The following is a 17,013-nucleotide window of genomic DNA, read 5'->3' on the forward strand; positions in this document are numbered from 1 at the left end:
TTACAGGATAATTTTTTTCTGAAACCAAATTGTTTGTTAGAAAGTAGGTTGTTTGTCTCTAGGTGTAGGGTAATAGATTGGCTAATGATTGATTCCATGACTTTGCAGGTGACGCAACATAAAGAGATTGGTCTGTAATTTTCAACTAGGCTAGGGTCTCCCTTTTTGAAGATAGGGATGACCCTGGCTTGTGACCATTGGTAGGGCAGGGGTGAAATGCTCCCAGTTCGGACTGGATCGCCTGATCCAGTAGCGATGGAGGCGGGTGGTTCGGAGAACCGGTAGCAAAAATCCCTGCCCCCCCCCAATTGCCCAGCTGAGCCGCGCAATCATCAGAGGCTTTTTTTTTATTTTTAAAAGCATTTTTTCTACAACCTCTTTGGCTGAAAAAATGCTTTTAAAAGTAAAAAAAAAAGCCTCTGATGATCGCGCGGCTCAGCTGCGATCATCAGAGGCTTTTAAAAGCATTTTTTCTACAACCTCTTCGGCCAAAGAGGTTATACAAAAAATGTTTTTAAAAGGAAAAAAAGCCTCTGCCGATCAGGCAAGTCTGCTGGGATCGTCAGAGGCTTTAAAAAAAAAAGAAAGCCTCTGCCGATCAGGCAAGTCAGCTGGGATCATCAGAGGCTTTAAAAGCATTTTTTTACAACCTCTTCAGCCAAAGAGGTTGTAGAAAAAATGGTTTTAAAAGTAAAAAAAAAAAAGGTGGCCATGCCCACTCAGTCATATTACCCCCTCTCCTCCCAGCCACGCCCACAGAACCGGTAGTAACAAATTTTATATTTCACCACTGTGGTAGGGCAAGGTGCTGCTACTGAAAGATTTTTCAAAAATTATGCTTAGAGGTTCTGCAATTGCAGTGGAAAGCTTTTTTAAGAAGTATGCACATAGTCCGTTAGGTCCAATAGATAAAAATGGTTTTAGATTGTGTAGTGCCTTTTCAACATTGTCTTCTGTAAAATCAATATGTATAAGATCACCGTAATTGTTGTAATTGTCTGTAGTACGACTGGGAAATGTTGGATGTGTGTTGTTGCTGTTTACAAAGATGGAGCCGAAGAATGTGTTAAAGAGATTGGCTTTAATGGTTTCGTCAATACAGTCTTCATTGTTTGGTCCTTGTAGGGGTGGGATGGATCTCGAAGTTTGTTGTTTACAAAATTATAGAAGGCACAGGTGGATTTTGTGCGTAGAAGGTTTTCTTCTTGCTTGATGTGATAATTGGTGCATTCAATCTTTATTTGTTAGCATAAGTTTTTGTAGCAGTTTTTGAAGTTAACTACGTAGTTTGTTTTGTTTTTTTGCCAAATATATTTTTTTCTGGATTGTAATTTCCTTATTGTTATTGGTAGTTTATTTTTTCTGGTTTTGTGGGGTATTAGTGGTACATAAAGTTTAATGATTCTTTTAACTTTGCGCAAGAAAATGTTGTAATGGTCATCAGCAGTATTACAGCCAGAAAATAGATTTTGCCAATCAAGATATGAGAGTTCATTGTCTATGAGATCATAGTTGGCTTTTTTAAAGTTATAACTGGGAATCCCATCATTAATTATTAAATTATTAATTATTTAATTAATAATTAATTATTATTTAATTAATTATTATTTAATTAATTATTAATATTAATTAAAATAATAATTAAAATATTAATTAATTAAAATAATTAATAAGTAAAATGGTCATAAGTAACTTTTTTCAGTGACGTAACTTGGAATGATCACTAAATGAACTGTTGTAAATTGGGGACTACCTGTATACAGTGGTCCATGCTAGTAGCACCTGCAACAATTAGTGAAGCTACACAATTTCTTGGCATAAAAGAAGAACATCAGACAAGCAAATAATGTCAACAATCAAATTTTTCTCACTCATGGTACCTTAACTCAGCCATCTTTTCTTAGCATGTAAACCCCTCCACCCTTCAATTTAATATGGCAGATGTATTAAAGTGTGTTCAAGTAAGATTTCCTTCATTTAATCGGCTTTTTTTTTTCTTTTTGTAGAACTGCGACAGGCCTTCCCTTCAAGACCTCTTTAGCCTTCTAAACACAGTGTGGATGCTTCTTACTTCTTTCTGTGTATATAAATATAAAAACTAGAAGTCCACAATTTTTTAAAGAAAATCATGGAATTTATCTGGCTAAATGTTCTTACTTAATATCAGTATTTTTTTTTATTTTAAAACAAAAAAGCAATAATATAACCTTTGTAAGATAATTTACTAAATCAGATTAATCAGATTAATTAAAGCAAAGCTGAACAATTGTGGAGTGCATGCAACTTTCCTGAACGATCCAAGATCATCGTTAGTAGAGAAGTAATTATTGATAACTTGTAGTGGCATAAATTTTTGTATTTTTTTAAATGACTAAAGTCCAGTTAGTTGAATGTATCAGTTTCACTTTCAAATCCTCAAAACACAAGGACACCCACTCCCCCTAAAATTTTGCTCTCTAGCTAAGAAGGAAATAGTCTCAAGATGGTTAGTTTAGCTGACTATTATTTTAGATATCTTGTTTTCTAAGGCCTTTTCCTCTGAAGACAGATGCAGGGTAAAAGAACTGGATATGAATGACTCACACTTTGAAAGAGGTGATGCAAAGAACTAATATTCAATTTCATATTTTGAAATTCTGGATTTCTTTATGAAAACACACCCCTGAACTCATGCTCAAAACTGAGATGTTCAAGAAAGAGAGAATAATTGAGCATTGCTGCAATTATGAAGTCACACACACCAAATTCATGGAAGTGAAATACGATGGGACATCCAGCTTTGGGTTTTTTAAAAATCTTACTTTAAAGATTGTAGGAGAAGAGGTGTGTCAACAATAGCAAAAAAAAATCAAAATATTTCTTCTAGCTTCTTTTTCAACACATTTTATTAAAACACACAAGCTTTTGTGAACTACAGTTCACTTCATCAAATTCATTAAGAATGGATACAAATATGATCATGGCTCAAAATAAGGACAAAATAATACCAGAACATCTCAATCTCTCAAATGATTTATTGCAGATCTCAAAATGTTGAAAAAAAATGGAACTTTAGTGGCAGCATTGATGGAGAATGAGCCTGAAATCTTTGATGCATGTGAGTTCATCCTATGAATTCCCATTCTCCATCTCAATTTCAATCCTACATTAGTCGAGCCAGTCTGTCTATCTGGTAAAGTGAGCTATAGATCCCAGAAAGCTTATGCCTTTAAAAAGAATGTCTCAGAAGGAAATACTATATTAGTCAGATTCTTTACTGGAAAGAGAAACAAGAGAGGGAAGGAAAAGGGAAAGGCAAAACGTGGGCTGAGGAGATGGTTTAGGGAATCCATGAAATATCATAGATGGGTCAATTGGAGGCAGTTTTAGTCTATGAATAAATAATTCATCCATATATAGGCAGATCTTCTTTAAGGGAAAAACTATTCTTGGGCAGCCTTTCACATTTCTGCCCTATTGTGCAAATCTCCTAAGAAATTTGCTGGTAAGGAAAAATGATGGTCTGTGAGTTCAGTCTTACTTTTCCCCTCTGTTAATCATAAAATGAACTTAGGCAGGCCATATTTAAAGTTGAAGGGATAACTACATTAACAAATATGAAATACAACAGATGCCCATGTCGCCACAGCAATGTTTCTCAACTTCAGCAATTTTAAGACCTGTGAACCTTAATTCCCAGAATTCCTCAACCATCCTGCTGGCTGGGGAATTCTGGGAGTTGAAATCAACCCCATCCTGAAGTTGCTGAGGTTGAGAAACCCTGGTCTAGAAAAAGGGATACTCCCATGACACTGCATATCTGGCTTTAAAGCATTCCTCTTTAATTTACAAACAGTTCCTTGATATACTATCAGCCTTTGCAACTCTTTTCCACTGACAGTTTTATTAAAAAGCTATGCTAATGGAGAGCTATTACCTTTGTTCCTACAGGTCCCAAAATGCCTGAATAAGCTTACCGTTTGAACATGCTCAAGATTTTCTGTGGCAATGAAAAAGAATGTTGATTTATTATTAACAACCCTGTAGGCAAATCTCAACTCTTTCATTCATAACCCTTCTGTTGCACAATCTGGACTCTGCAAGACAGGTTTACTAGAAAAACCAGACTCATGCAAGGTTGTTTTAAAAACCAAGATACCGTGTTGGAGATGTTGGTGGAGACTATAATATGCAAAGGCCACTCATTCAAAAAGCAAGATAGCAGCCAGTGTTGACAATTGAGGAAGGGAAACAATTATTAGGGTTCTTTATGCTCTCACTTACCCAGGGAAGAATGAATGGGAAATATGCTTTCTTTAACGTGGCCCATTGCTTTTGCAATAGCTCGTTCAAGTTAACACAAGTCCCTTTGTCAACATTTGAACAAACTACTAAAATGACAAGCATTTTCCTCGAAGTATATAAAGCAAAGGAACTTTTCTATCATCCTACTAAGGATGTTTCACATTTTTTATGTTAAACTGGTTTTATATTTTAAGGACAAAATTTTTCTCTTTCCTAAACATTTCTTTATATTTAGGAATTACAATGATTCTTTGAGCTACTTATGAGCAACCAATAAAGTTATGGGATATATGGACATATACTGTATCTAAACTAAACTAATATATCTATGTGCATTATCTTTTAAATTAGTACTGTCCTTAATCTATTACTTATATTTTGTTCCACTGCTCTTGTAACTAAAAGATTATATTGATATGTTTGGGGTACAGTTTGCTCTACCTGAGATCTTCCTCTCCCGTAATTATGAGTTTATTAGCATCAACAATGTATCATAACAACTCTGTCTGGCACCAATTGAAGCAGCAACACTCTTGCATAACTTGTTTAAGCAACTGGTGACGCCATCGACCAGATGAATAAGGCAGAGTGCCCAGAAATTTCATGTGTCTTGGAAATTATGTATGTGATGAGAATTAGGGAATAGGTCTTTACATAGGAACTTTCTACATTGGTGTATTTTTCCTACCACAACGTTCAGTGTACTGTTGGGAAATTACAAGATGCTTGGTGAAATTAAAGTTATTGTACTGAAATATGTGAAGCACATCCCTGATATTATTAAAGATAACCTAGAAAAATGTTTTCTCGAGAAATTTAATCCTTCATAATTGACAGTATGGCACCATTCCGTAAACCCAATTTAAATGTTAACACCCTCTCCCCAATCCTATACTAAGCAACAATAAAGACAAAGTATAATCTTTTTTTCAATTACCATTTTATTTAAGAGGATGTTGAAATTCATAGTTTATTATGAGCAGTCTCCAAACAGTCTGCTGCTTTCTACAGCTAATATTCTTGAGCAGCTAGGAAAAGATCCAAACTATCACTAGCCTGCTGACTCTTACTGGTGGCAAAATAAAATGTGTTTTGTTAGAAACAACATTCTCACATTTCAAAATCACTATTCAATCAGCTAATTGAATTCCTTTTAAACCAAACATGAGAATCCATGTAGTTATATTGTTTCTACTTGATTTGGAACAGCCTTCCTAATCTGATATATTCCAGATATATTGACTATGACCGATATCATGCTTTTATTGTGTATATATCGTTCTACTCTTGGTATAAATGCCCAGTTTGGTTTAAGATGGGTGGCTATATAAATGTTTTAAATAAAATAAATCATCTCAATTGAACCATTGGCTATACTGGTAGGGCATAATAAGAATTGTAATCAAATGTATTTGATTAGTGGGGCATCAGTTTTTGAAAGTGATCATTATAACTGCAATGGGCAGTCAAGTCTCATTCTGTAAGGAGGGAATATTCCCTGGCAAAATATTTCTGGCAGGGATGTGTCTATGATGTAAGGAAACAAAAATAAAGTTATAAAACACAACTGTTCTTTAAAAATAAAGCACAACAAGTATTTTCTCAAAAGCCATTTTACAACTTATTTTATTGGTAAAACAGATCAATTGTGAACTTCTGAAAATAATGAACATTACAAAAGGTGTATTAAAACATACCCAGACCTAAAAACCCTCCATTTTCTTCTGTAGAAAAAAGAGCATGCAATGTCCTGAATTATATACACAGTATATTTTTATATTAGTCTATTATACATGATAAATCTGTTTTGGAGACATTGCTATACCTGTGGTTCAGTAATTTACAAAACTTAAAAAGAAACATACAGACACAATTTATTCTTACATTTAATGAAATAAAATTTTCATGTGCTTATGCACACTTGTACAAATGTTATTGTACTTGTGCTTTCTTCCATTTAATCACATGTTGAAATATTATGCATATACACTGTATATATACAGAAGCTGGTACTGCATATTAGAAATTATTTTCTAATTAACACAGGGATGCTCACAATTGTTATTGTAAGCATTAGCCGATAATAACAATCATGGAAAAACTGACCATCAGAGAACTAGAAATGTGTAGTTTTGAAATAGGCACTTACTTTTTTTTCAATAATAAAACTGGGGTTTTAATTTCTACGTGGCTTTAGGACAATTATCCCTGCAGTACTTTTTCAGGAATGCAGATACTTGTATTGATTCATGCATCTTGTAAATAGTCAAGGAAAAATAAATTTTAAAAAAACATTCCAGAGTGACAATTAAAGATACATCACCCATTGAACGTAAAGAATGATTGAAATATTAGAAACTGACTTTACACTGAAAAGAACAAGGGATAACCTTCTCTCTTTTTTTAATCTCTTCAAATCATCTTTCCAGTCAGCCAACACCCATGTTGAATTATGGGGAAAGAACATCATGTCTTCACCAAAGGCTTACTCAGCGCTCCTTTACACGGAATTGTGAGATCGAACCCAGAATCTTATGACTCTTACTCCCTTGCCTGCTCAGTTTGTTAGACTGAATTGCCACATCAAGAAGCAGCTTCTGTTAACATGGAAGTCAGACTTATATGTGAAGTTTAAGCAGATACTCGTGCTATGGTCATAATTAGCCTGTTCTATGCTCATTAGCCTGTCCCACACTTAAAGCAAACACCTATCTCTGGCTGAGCAGTGTGATAATAGTGTTGCTCCCATTTTGTTTAGCTAACTGCAGTGGGGTTTGAAATGCAAAGTTCTGCATATTGATGCAGGCACCATGGTTTAATAGAACTTCAGCTGTTTGTGTGTGTCCACCTTTTGCAGCAAGATGCAGAGCCACCAACCCTTCCTCGTCTGAATCATTTATATTTTCTGGGTTGACAAGGACCTCTACTACCTCATCATGTCCATTTTCAGCAGCAAGATGCAGTGCTGTCCTGTTTAAAGGACCCCTTGCCAGGATATTGGAACCTTCTTCCATCAACAGCTTGGTTGTGGATAAATGGCCATTACGAGCTGCTAGGTGAAGGGCAGTGCAGCCTTCTGCTGTTGTTGCTTCTATATCTGCCCCACGATTAAGAAGCAGCCTGGAAGTGCTAGTGTGTCCAGTTTCAGCAGCTACATGAAGGGCAGTGTGAAGAAGTGCATTTCTTATGTTGACATCTGACTGCAGTTCTACTAGTATTCGAGCAACTCTGTAATGTCCTCTCTGGGCTGCCAAATGAAGAGGGGTCCTTCCATCTGCAGTCTGTGCATTCACATTGACTCCAGGCTGCTTGGCCAGAAGCTTCACAATGGATAAATGGCCTTGCCATGCAGCGTAATGTAAAGGCACCCAATTATCCTTTCCTCTGACATCAACATAAATCCCTTTTCTCAGAAAGATGCGCACTACATTCTCTTGACCATGTTGGCAAGCAACATGGATTGGTGCTCTTCCTTCAAAGTCCACTTCATTCAGCAAGGCATTCTTCTCAAGCAACATTCTTGTGATTAGTTCATCCCCATTTTGGGCTGCAAAATGAAGAGCTGTCCACTGATCCTCATCTTTGGCATTCACATTAATTTTCTTTGTGAGAAGCAGCTCAATAATGCTTTTGTTCTTCTTCTCTACCGCAATATGGAGGGGTGTAGAGCTTTTCCTATTGGTCAGATTGGGATTGGCATTGTTCAGTAGTAGCCACTTAACACATTCTTCTTGGCCTGATTCAATGGCCAAATGCAGAAGGCCACCATTCCCATCCAAAATGAGGTCTACATCTTGAGGCTGAAGAATTTTCATCAGTTTACTAGTGTCTCCAGATACGATTGCCTCAGCCAGCTTTCTTTTCTGGATATCTGTGGCACCTATGTCTGGAGAAGCAAAAAACAAAATGTTCTATTTCAGTCCGGTTTTCACAGAAGCACAAAAGGCCCAAGAGTTCCATTAGATAAAATATGACAGTTTCCCTGCTGGTACTTCCAACTGGGAAATTCTGTACTCCTCCACACACTTTTTTGAATTCTGGGCTAATTTTCCATGCTTTTATCTCGCTATTCATACTTTGGTATCTGGCTATTAGTATTTATTATTTATTTATTTATCTTTTTGGCTTGTTAACCTACATATGCTCAAATTAGTTTGCACATGAAAGAAGGCACATGCTCACCCACAGAACTAAAGTTAGTTTAGCTTTTTGACACATTCTTAAATATTTAAGTATAAGTAATATTCTAATATTCAATATTTTTCATTCAATTGTATCCAATTCTCAGAAACTAGTGGGACAAATCCCAGCAGTTTTCTTGGCAAGATATTTCAGAAGAGGTTTGCCCTTGCTTCCTTCCTAGGGCTGAGAGAAAGTGACTAACCCAAAGTCACCCAGCTGGCTTTGTACCTAAAGTGGAATCAGAACTTATGGTCTCTAGCCTGATGCCTTAACCACTACACCAAATTGGCCCCAAATGTTCAATATAAGTAAACATTTAATCACAGTTATGTGTTCTTCAGTGTTTGGTGCCTCAACTGTCTTTTTACAGCCTTAGCTGTAAAACCCATATATTGCATCGATCATCAACACTGCTCTCAAAAACTAAAGAAGGAACTACAAACTGGTATTTCCATATATAAAAGTTCACATAGTGATGTATTTCAATTAAGTAATTCAGATAGCAAATTTTGGTAACTACCCCTGTTTTCTTAAAAGCTAATATAAAGACATTTGACTTAAATCAATATAACTTCTCCTTGCATAGAAACACTTTTCCTATAACCCCTTAGTAATTGCAAATGGAATAACATCCAGGCAGCCTATTTAGCTAATTAATTGCCAAGATCATAGTCCACATAACATGACAGGAAATGCATTTAGGAATTCATATGCAACATGTCAAGCAATTCATACAGCCAGCTGTCATGCAAAAAAATAAAATAAAAAAGTAAAAGCATCAGAGGGTGCTTTGTGCTCTCTCAATTACATCAGTTACCATCTCTTTCTGAATTTATTTTGCCCCTAGCTCAAATATATACATTTGACTACATCTTGCCAAACAAAACTTACCACTTCCAGAATTCTCTCTCTCAAACGACAGTGACAAGGAACCTCGTGAAGAAAAGGCGGAGTCTACAGAAGACACTCCTGACAGTCTCTTGTCACTGGTGGCAAGCCTAGATTCAGATGCACTGCGACTGAGCTCCTCGGGCTGTTCCGTCTGTGAAATTCCTGAGTCCAGCTGGGACAACAATTCAGACAGGCTGTAATCTTTAACTGATGTAGGATCAGGTTCTTGTTTTAACTGGGAAATATTGGACATCTCCTGGAAAATAGGAAATGGGGAAAAGAAACACTTCAAATTAAAATATAAGTTGAGTGAAAGATAAGAGAACATATTAAAATTAAACCCAATTTTCCGTACATTGCTCAAATAAATACCTTAGGATAGGTCTGAGAAGCCTTTGCATCCCCCTCAACTGCTCTTTCCTTATTCTCATACTCTGGTTTTTCACAGAGCTCTTCCGTTTCAGAAGTAATTTCTAAAAAAAAAAGATACAATTTATTTTCTTCACACTTGCTATAGGTCTCCCTTTTCATTAAAGGGATATTTTACAGATAATTCAGATAATGGTTAGTTGTTTTGCCTTGCCTAGTAGCTCAATTAACTTCTCCAACAACATAATTAATCACAAAGGAACAGCCATTCTCACCAGCTCAATACACACCTTCCCACCTTTAAAAAAAAAAATCCCTCAACACACAACTGTGAAGAATTTCTGCACTATCAATATAATACAATGTGATCCTGATTTATTCAACTGAAGCAAAATACTGAATGCCAATTCAACATTTTAAAAAGAAATGTACACCCATCTTTTAATCTGTTCAACAAATTGGAGAACAGTAATTGTAGAAGGATCAAAGTTTATTTCAACTTTAAGCATTTTTAAAAAGAGCTGCCAATACTTTTCTGGCTCTTATTTCCGCTCCCCCTTCAAAAGATATTTGCAAGATAACTCTGGGCAACAGTTGCTACACTTTATGGAGGAGGCAATTGAGTAGCTACTTCTTCTTCTTCTCCTTCTCTTTTTAATTGGAAAAAAGGTAGACTCAAATGCCAATTAAGTACATAGATTGGGGGGCAAGAATCTCACCTCAGGTTTGGTTGGCCCTGCTATGGCATCTCAATGCTTTTTAAACATCCAGAACTAATTTACACCACTGAAGCCAGAATCATAAATAGGGCTTCTAATATGTTTGCTTTGTGTTGAATATATTGTAGCAAAGCTAATTCAGATTAGAAAGTTCCACCCTAGGCAACAATTTGGGGAGTTGACTAGATTGGTACACATCTGATGCCTAAATCAACTATTCATGTTTAGACAAGTTCTCCTGTAATCCTTTTCCTGTAATAGGATGTTCCCTGTATTGTGTATATTTTGTATTCATCATTTTTAACAAGATTTTGGTGGGGCTCCACTGGGGATTAATACAGGCTTTTACCCTGAAATGACTCATTATTTTACCAGGGAATTTGATTAGAAGCAAAGTTTACCTTTAAATGTTGGCCTCTTGCTAGGGTCATCTTGCCAGCACTTTTGCATCAGTTTGATCAAGTTATTACATGCACGAGGTCTGGATTTCGAGACGGGTGGCAGTTCTGGGCGATGACCATTAACCACTTTCACCATAATGTGTAGAATGTTATTTTCTTCTACAGAATAGAAAGCAGAAAATACATATCTGGTAGGTGCTTCCTTTTAAGATTCCTGGTCTAGTGTTAGGCAGACATTTTTCCATCCATGAGATTCTTTTTTTAAAACATCTAATCCTTCAGCATGTAGTAACATGCTGTACATGTTACACTATCTATAAATGGGCTGTTCTGGATAATTTTCTTACCCTATTTGAACAGGATGAAAGAAAAAGATGAACAATATACATGGATGCATTAAAAGAATCAGAGGCTCAGTGTTGGAGCCAGAGATGGAAAATGCACCTTGTGCATTTCTTTTCAATAGCTGTAAATCATAATCCTTAAAGTAGGTCTAGAGCTAATATTGGTGGTAGAAGTCATTTATTTGGCTTTTTTACATGCTATCCCACATTATAAGCAACTCCATATAATTCAGCTGCTCTTTCTTTAGAGACTTCATCTCATATACCTCCATGACTAGCATGAATGCTAAATGCAATATTCCTTTCTGGAATTTCTTACATCCCAGGATAGGTTTTAAGAGAGAAACAATAGCAGGAAAACCTTTCTCATATGATATGGACAATATTTTAGTAGTTGGAATGGATGAATGTAATCAGTTATTATGGCTGGATATTCTGAAGAGTAACCATATCACAATAAACACATTTTGTCCAGGGAAGAATTTTGTCTGACATAGTCATTTACACTTATGATTAACAAGAAGAGATGTTTTGCTTACCTGAAAAAGGCTTCTTCTGTGTCAGAACTCCCCAGATAACAATGGAAAAGCTGCAAAGACATAATTAATACCTTTATAAAACCATTAATGCATATAGCATGCTGTGTTTACAGTTACAACCTGTAATGCTAATTACATCTGATTATCAGATCTGAAATGGCAACACTCGTCAAGATTTCAAGAACATAAGAATTCTCTGGCAATAGTCTGTAGGGTAGTCCTTCTGGATCAAAGATGACATGCTGGTGTGCAGTTCACAAATGGCTCTACAATCCCAGACTGCAAGTGCCACGTCTAATGAAATGGAGGCTCTGGAAATCCACTTTTGCAGTAACTTTGTTATTCTGTGATTCTAGTCACAGTTTTTAAATCAGTTTTTGGAAGCAACTGTCTTCAAAGCTGCTGAAGGTTTCATAGCACCAGGCTTGCTACAGGTTGAATTATCCCAGAGTCTATTCAGCACAGTTATATTTAATTTGAATAGGAGCCTTGGTGGCGCAGCAGACTAAAGTGCTATTAAGTAGCACCAGCTGCCTGCAACTACTGCAAGTTCAAATCTCACCGGGCTCAAGGTTGACTCAGCCTTCCATCCTTTCGAGGTAGGTAAAATGAGGACCCGGATTGTGGGGGCAATAAACTTTGTATAAAAAAAGAACACTGCTTAGGGGGGCCCGAAAGTCCTACTAAGCAGGTATAATCAAAAGTATGAAGGCTATTGCTTAACGCATTGTAAGCCGCCCTGAGTCTCCGGAGAAGGGGGGCATATAAATCGAACCAATCAATCAATCAATCAATCAATCAATAAATCAATAAATAAATTAAAGATACCTAGGCTGTGGCTAGCAGCTACCAATAAGAAATAGATACAACAAGGAAAGAAAAGAAAAAACCCAGAATACTGTAGACTTACCTATATATGTCATGCTTTGTATCAAAGTATCTATTCTTCTCTTTAATTCGTTCTGGTGGCAGATATGCAATAGTTCCACAAAGTCCATCTATGCTGAGATCATGAGAATGAGAAAGCCCATTGCATTTGGCCAATCCAAAGTCTGAAATCTGATAAAAATGAGAGGTTTCATTTTTTTCCAAATATTCCATCTTCCTATTTTGCATTCCTAGACTACTGTGTAAAACTGGAAAGCAAAAATGTGAACCCAACCTGTCCCCATGCCGTCCATAATTGGCAAAAACCAACCAACTAACCAACCAAAATAGATGACTAATAATCGAAATAGCCTATTCAAATCAAGCCAATGCTGTCAAAAGAATAGTTTTGGTTACTTCCTAGTGTGTTCACTTTTTTAATTCGTCTGATAATTATAGGGAATGTTATAGTTCCCATCTTATTACAAGGCTAACTCCTATGAATATAGCACAATATACAAGTATTCAACCCTAACCCAGCGCTAACCCAAGACATATAGAATGCTGAACATGTATAGATGCACATGTATTCAAGTCTAAAATACAATATGCTCAGTTATTTATCATCAATGCATTTTTGCCTTCCACATAAGGCAAAAAGGCAGAGATACTAATCTCCCATCAAAAATGAAAATATCCCTCCCTCAAGTGAAGTACACTTAAACTTCAGTACTGCTGCTATTCTTAAATAAAGGAACCCCAAACAGAAATGTCAACATAAAATAAGTGAGCTATAATTTCTCAAACAGGGACAAAGGTTGTGTGTGTATTTTATTATGTAACATTACATGAGTTAATCAGCTCATCAATGCAAGCATGCATGTTTGTGATTTCAAAGTGCAATGGTTTTGTGAAAGGCACCTATCATTGCCTTCTGCATTTCATTTTCCACACATCCAGTTTCTTCCATGTGTATAAGAAACATTGTACATATATGTTATTCAGTGTAGCTTTTCAAGTAGTTGACAAACTAGATTTTGAGCCAAAGAGACTCAGGCCATTATACAATTTGTCCTTGTGATACCAAAAATGTTTTTCCCCCTTTTACCACAACAAGCACATCTTGTCCAGTACAAGCCAAGCCAAAATTAAAACCCTTCAGTTTTTTTGAAGGGAGAAATCAAATACTGAGATTATTTTGTCTTAAATGCTTAATTCTAATTAGATTCCCAATTATACTCTTCCTCAAAAATTAATGCTTTTTCCCTCCAAGCAATAAGTATTTCAAAAATACATGACAGATTTTAACAGGCTGAGTGAATGGTTTGATTATGAAAAGATCAACTCAGAAGGATATGTTTTGCCTAAATGGTAGCGAATATGTTGGTCCAGAGAATAAAGAAAAAGTTTTATAAGGAAAAACTCCTACCCCTCTATAGCCAGCCCAGTGTCAGAGAATTATTTTGTAAAATATGAGCAATACTTCTCCAAATTTGTACTTGATTTATTTAGGTTTCAAAACCAAAATATAATCTGTGTTCCCAATACAGAAGATTGTTAAAAGGGTGAAAAAGAAACAATTTAGCAGTCTCAAAATAACTGCTGTTAATCATCCATGCTTCTGTAACCACTGGGCAGAAACATTGCCTTTTACATTCTCTATATCCTAAGAATTTGTTTACTAAAGCACTCTAACAATATAATGCCAGCATATCAACTATTGGTACCTTGTACAGCTTTCTATTTCCTGAGTATATAAAGATATAAAGCTCTTCTTATAAGACTCAACTATAGTTAAATCTTTGGGATAAAATGATATGCAGTAGAAGCCATACCAGGAAAACATGCCTATTCAGAAACCCTGTCAAATTAAATTCAATTGATTTCACATATAGGTAGTCTTCGACTTACAGCAGTTCATTTTGTGACCATTCAAAGTTATAATGACACTAATAAAAGTGACTTATTACCATTTTTCATACTTATGACCTTTACAGCATCCCCATGGTCACATGATCAAAATTCAGATGCTTGGCAACTGACGCATATTTATGACAGTTGCAGTGTCCCAGGGTCATGTGATCACCTGTTGTGACTTTCTGACAAGCAAAGTCAATGGGGAAGCCATATTCACTTAACAACCATATTACTAACTTAACAACTGCAGTGATTCACTTAACAACTGTGGCCAGAAAGATGATAAAATGGGGCAAAACTCACTTAACAAATGTCTTGCTTAGCAACAGAAATTTTTGGCTTCATTATTGTTGTAGGTCAAGGACTACCTATATATGTATGGACTGCAATCTGGAGGGAATAAGAGTCAGAGAAGAGAAAAAACAAAATGTTCTGGCACCTGCTAATTAAGGACTATTTATTTTGACTTGTAATTTATCATTCTAAAGTTAGGGTAGATAATATTATGTATACATTATTGCAAATCACTTACACGTGGATTTTTAAAAGTTAGCCAGATGGTAAAGGGTCATTATTATGATTAAGTGCTGTTTACAATGGGTTGGGGAACTAAAACACATTTAATTATAAATGAATAACAAGGAAGTAGCAAAAGTAGTGGGAGCAGAAAGGAAGAAAGGAAAGAGATAATGGGTATAAATATATTCTAACTTCACTGTTTTTGTACAGTTTAGATTATAAAAAATGATGTGGAAAAATTAGAAAAAAAATAGGGAAATTTAAATTACATTCTGCTTCTGGTTGGTGAAAGAAAAATAATGGATTTAAAATAATGTAATTTTTTTCCTGTTTTTGGCTAGTTAAGTAGCAAAAAATATTGCATCATCAAAAACACCATGAAATTTTATTCCTACTCAGAACAGAATGCATACCAACCAGTTATAATGGTTCATATATTTGGGGAAAGTCATTACGAATCACTGAGCATTTCTCAGTTCTTAGTATGAATCTATATTTTAAAGCACAGGCTTGTAACGTAGGATCCCCAAGCTCAAGTTGGACATCCCTACATCTCCCTCCCTCCCTCCCTCCCTCCCTCCCTCCCTCCCTCTCTCTCACACACACAAAATTTCAGTTAGGCTACAATTGGACAGGGTCAAAACAGTGATTCAAGATTTTGCATTTAACATAAAATACAAGACTTCCAAATTTTACTCAATACCACAATTCTTTCAAAATAATAGCCTGTTTTAAACCAAAAGATTATTGGAAGAAATATGATGATGCAACCTAGATAATGTACTAGGTATATTATTCATATACAATTGAAGGAAACCAATCACATAAAACTTTATATAAGAACAAGGGCATCTGCATCACCACTAATCCTTCAGAAAATAATTTTTAAGATTCTTTCTTAATGTATTTACCTAAGATATCATTTTAAAAAAGCCCGAGTCAGTTTTCTACAAGCTCAGGATGAACAATATATCCTCTCCAAATGTCCCAAAGGTGCTTTTTTCCAAGAGGCAACTGAATTTTCTGGATTTTCTTTGAAGACGTTTTGCTTCTCATCCAAGAAGCTTTTTCAGCTCTGACTGGATGGTGGGGAACCAGAAAGTCCAGTTGCCTCTTGGAAAAAAGCACCTTTGGGATAACCATGACATGGGTGACTGAGAATCTTCATAGACATCCCTCCAAATGTTACTGAACTACAAATCCCAGCTTCTCTCATCATCTCTCAGTCACTCAGATAGAGACGATAGAAAATGGACTTCAACCCTACATTAACTGCTCCTTCCCTAAGTGTGTTGGGGATACATATCCAATCATAGGAAGCTCGTCTGGTAACAGCAGCACTATACTCTTATGACATACATAAGGCAAATATGACTGTGAACAACTAAGGAGAGTGTGCCTATCCACATATTGGATTGCTGCAAGAAAAAGGAATCTGAATATCTATTTAGAGCCCAAATTCCAGAGCCTGCCTTCAAAAATAATTTTCAAAGTAATTTATCTAATGTACTACAGCAATTTAACTCGTGCCCAGAATTCAAGCCATTCATAACAATGGTAAGCGCTAAATTGACTGAGGAAAGATATTGGTTGTGATGGATGCAGCAGACTTCCAAACTTACTTAAAGAGGAAGTAGTTAACAATTCTAGACATCAACTAGAAGATTGCTGTTGCGAAATACCAGGTACATCTTAGTGGCTCTTTATATAGAATTATAATGAAGGAAGTATTGTTTGGCAAATAATAAACTTTGATTAAAAATTAAGCCCTGTTGCTATGATTTCTGTTTATTTAGTTGCCAGATATAACGATGCAAATGAGAGATAGGACATAGACTTGGATCCAGGATCTCACCTGTTTCTTTTTCTCTTTCAACTTTATTACATTCTAGTAAATGCATACTTCTGATTTTTTTTACTTGCATTTGTGTTCTGTTTTGAAATGAGTTTTCACAAGCCCAAAAAGGGCCAGACAAAATGC

The 17,013-nt window shown here is 35.8% G+C and overlaps 1 protein-coding gene across 1 annotated transcript in view; it reads right to left on the reverse strand.

Moving 5' to 3' along the window:
• Nucleotides 1-5,892: 5,892 nt before the first annotated feature.
• RIPK4 (receptor interacting serine/threonine kinase 4) overlaps nucleotides 5,893-17,013 on the reverse strand; it is a 35,603-nt gene continuing 24,482 nt past the window's right edge. The window contains exons 3-8 of the mRNA XM_034423961.3: nucleotides 12,640-12,788; nucleotides 11,730-11,779; nucleotides 10,847-11,005; nucleotides 9,730-9,830; nucleotides 9,358-9,613; nucleotides 5,893-8,170 (exon numbers count right to left, since the gene is read on the reverse strand). Of these exons, the coding sequence (XP_034279852.2) occupies nucleotides 6,993-8,170; nucleotides 9,358-9,613; nucleotides 9,730-9,830; nucleotides 10,847-11,005; nucleotides 11,730-11,779; nucleotides 12,640-12,788 (1,893 nt within the window). The 3' untranslated portion in view covers nucleotides 5,893-6,992. The remainder of the gene's footprint in view (nucleotides 8,171-9,357; nucleotides 9,614-9,729; nucleotides 9,831-10,846; nucleotides 11,006-11,729; nucleotides 11,780-12,639; nucleotides 12,789-17,013) is intronic.

The sequence above is a fragment of the Pantherophis guttatus genome, chromosome 5 (assembly GCF_059756535.1).
Source record: "Pantherophis guttatus breed Tessera chromosome 5, ASM5975653v1, whole genome shotgun sequence".
Lineage (NCBI taxonomy): Eukaryota > Metazoa > Chordata > Lepidosauria > Squamata > Colubridae > Pantherophis > Pantherophis guttatus.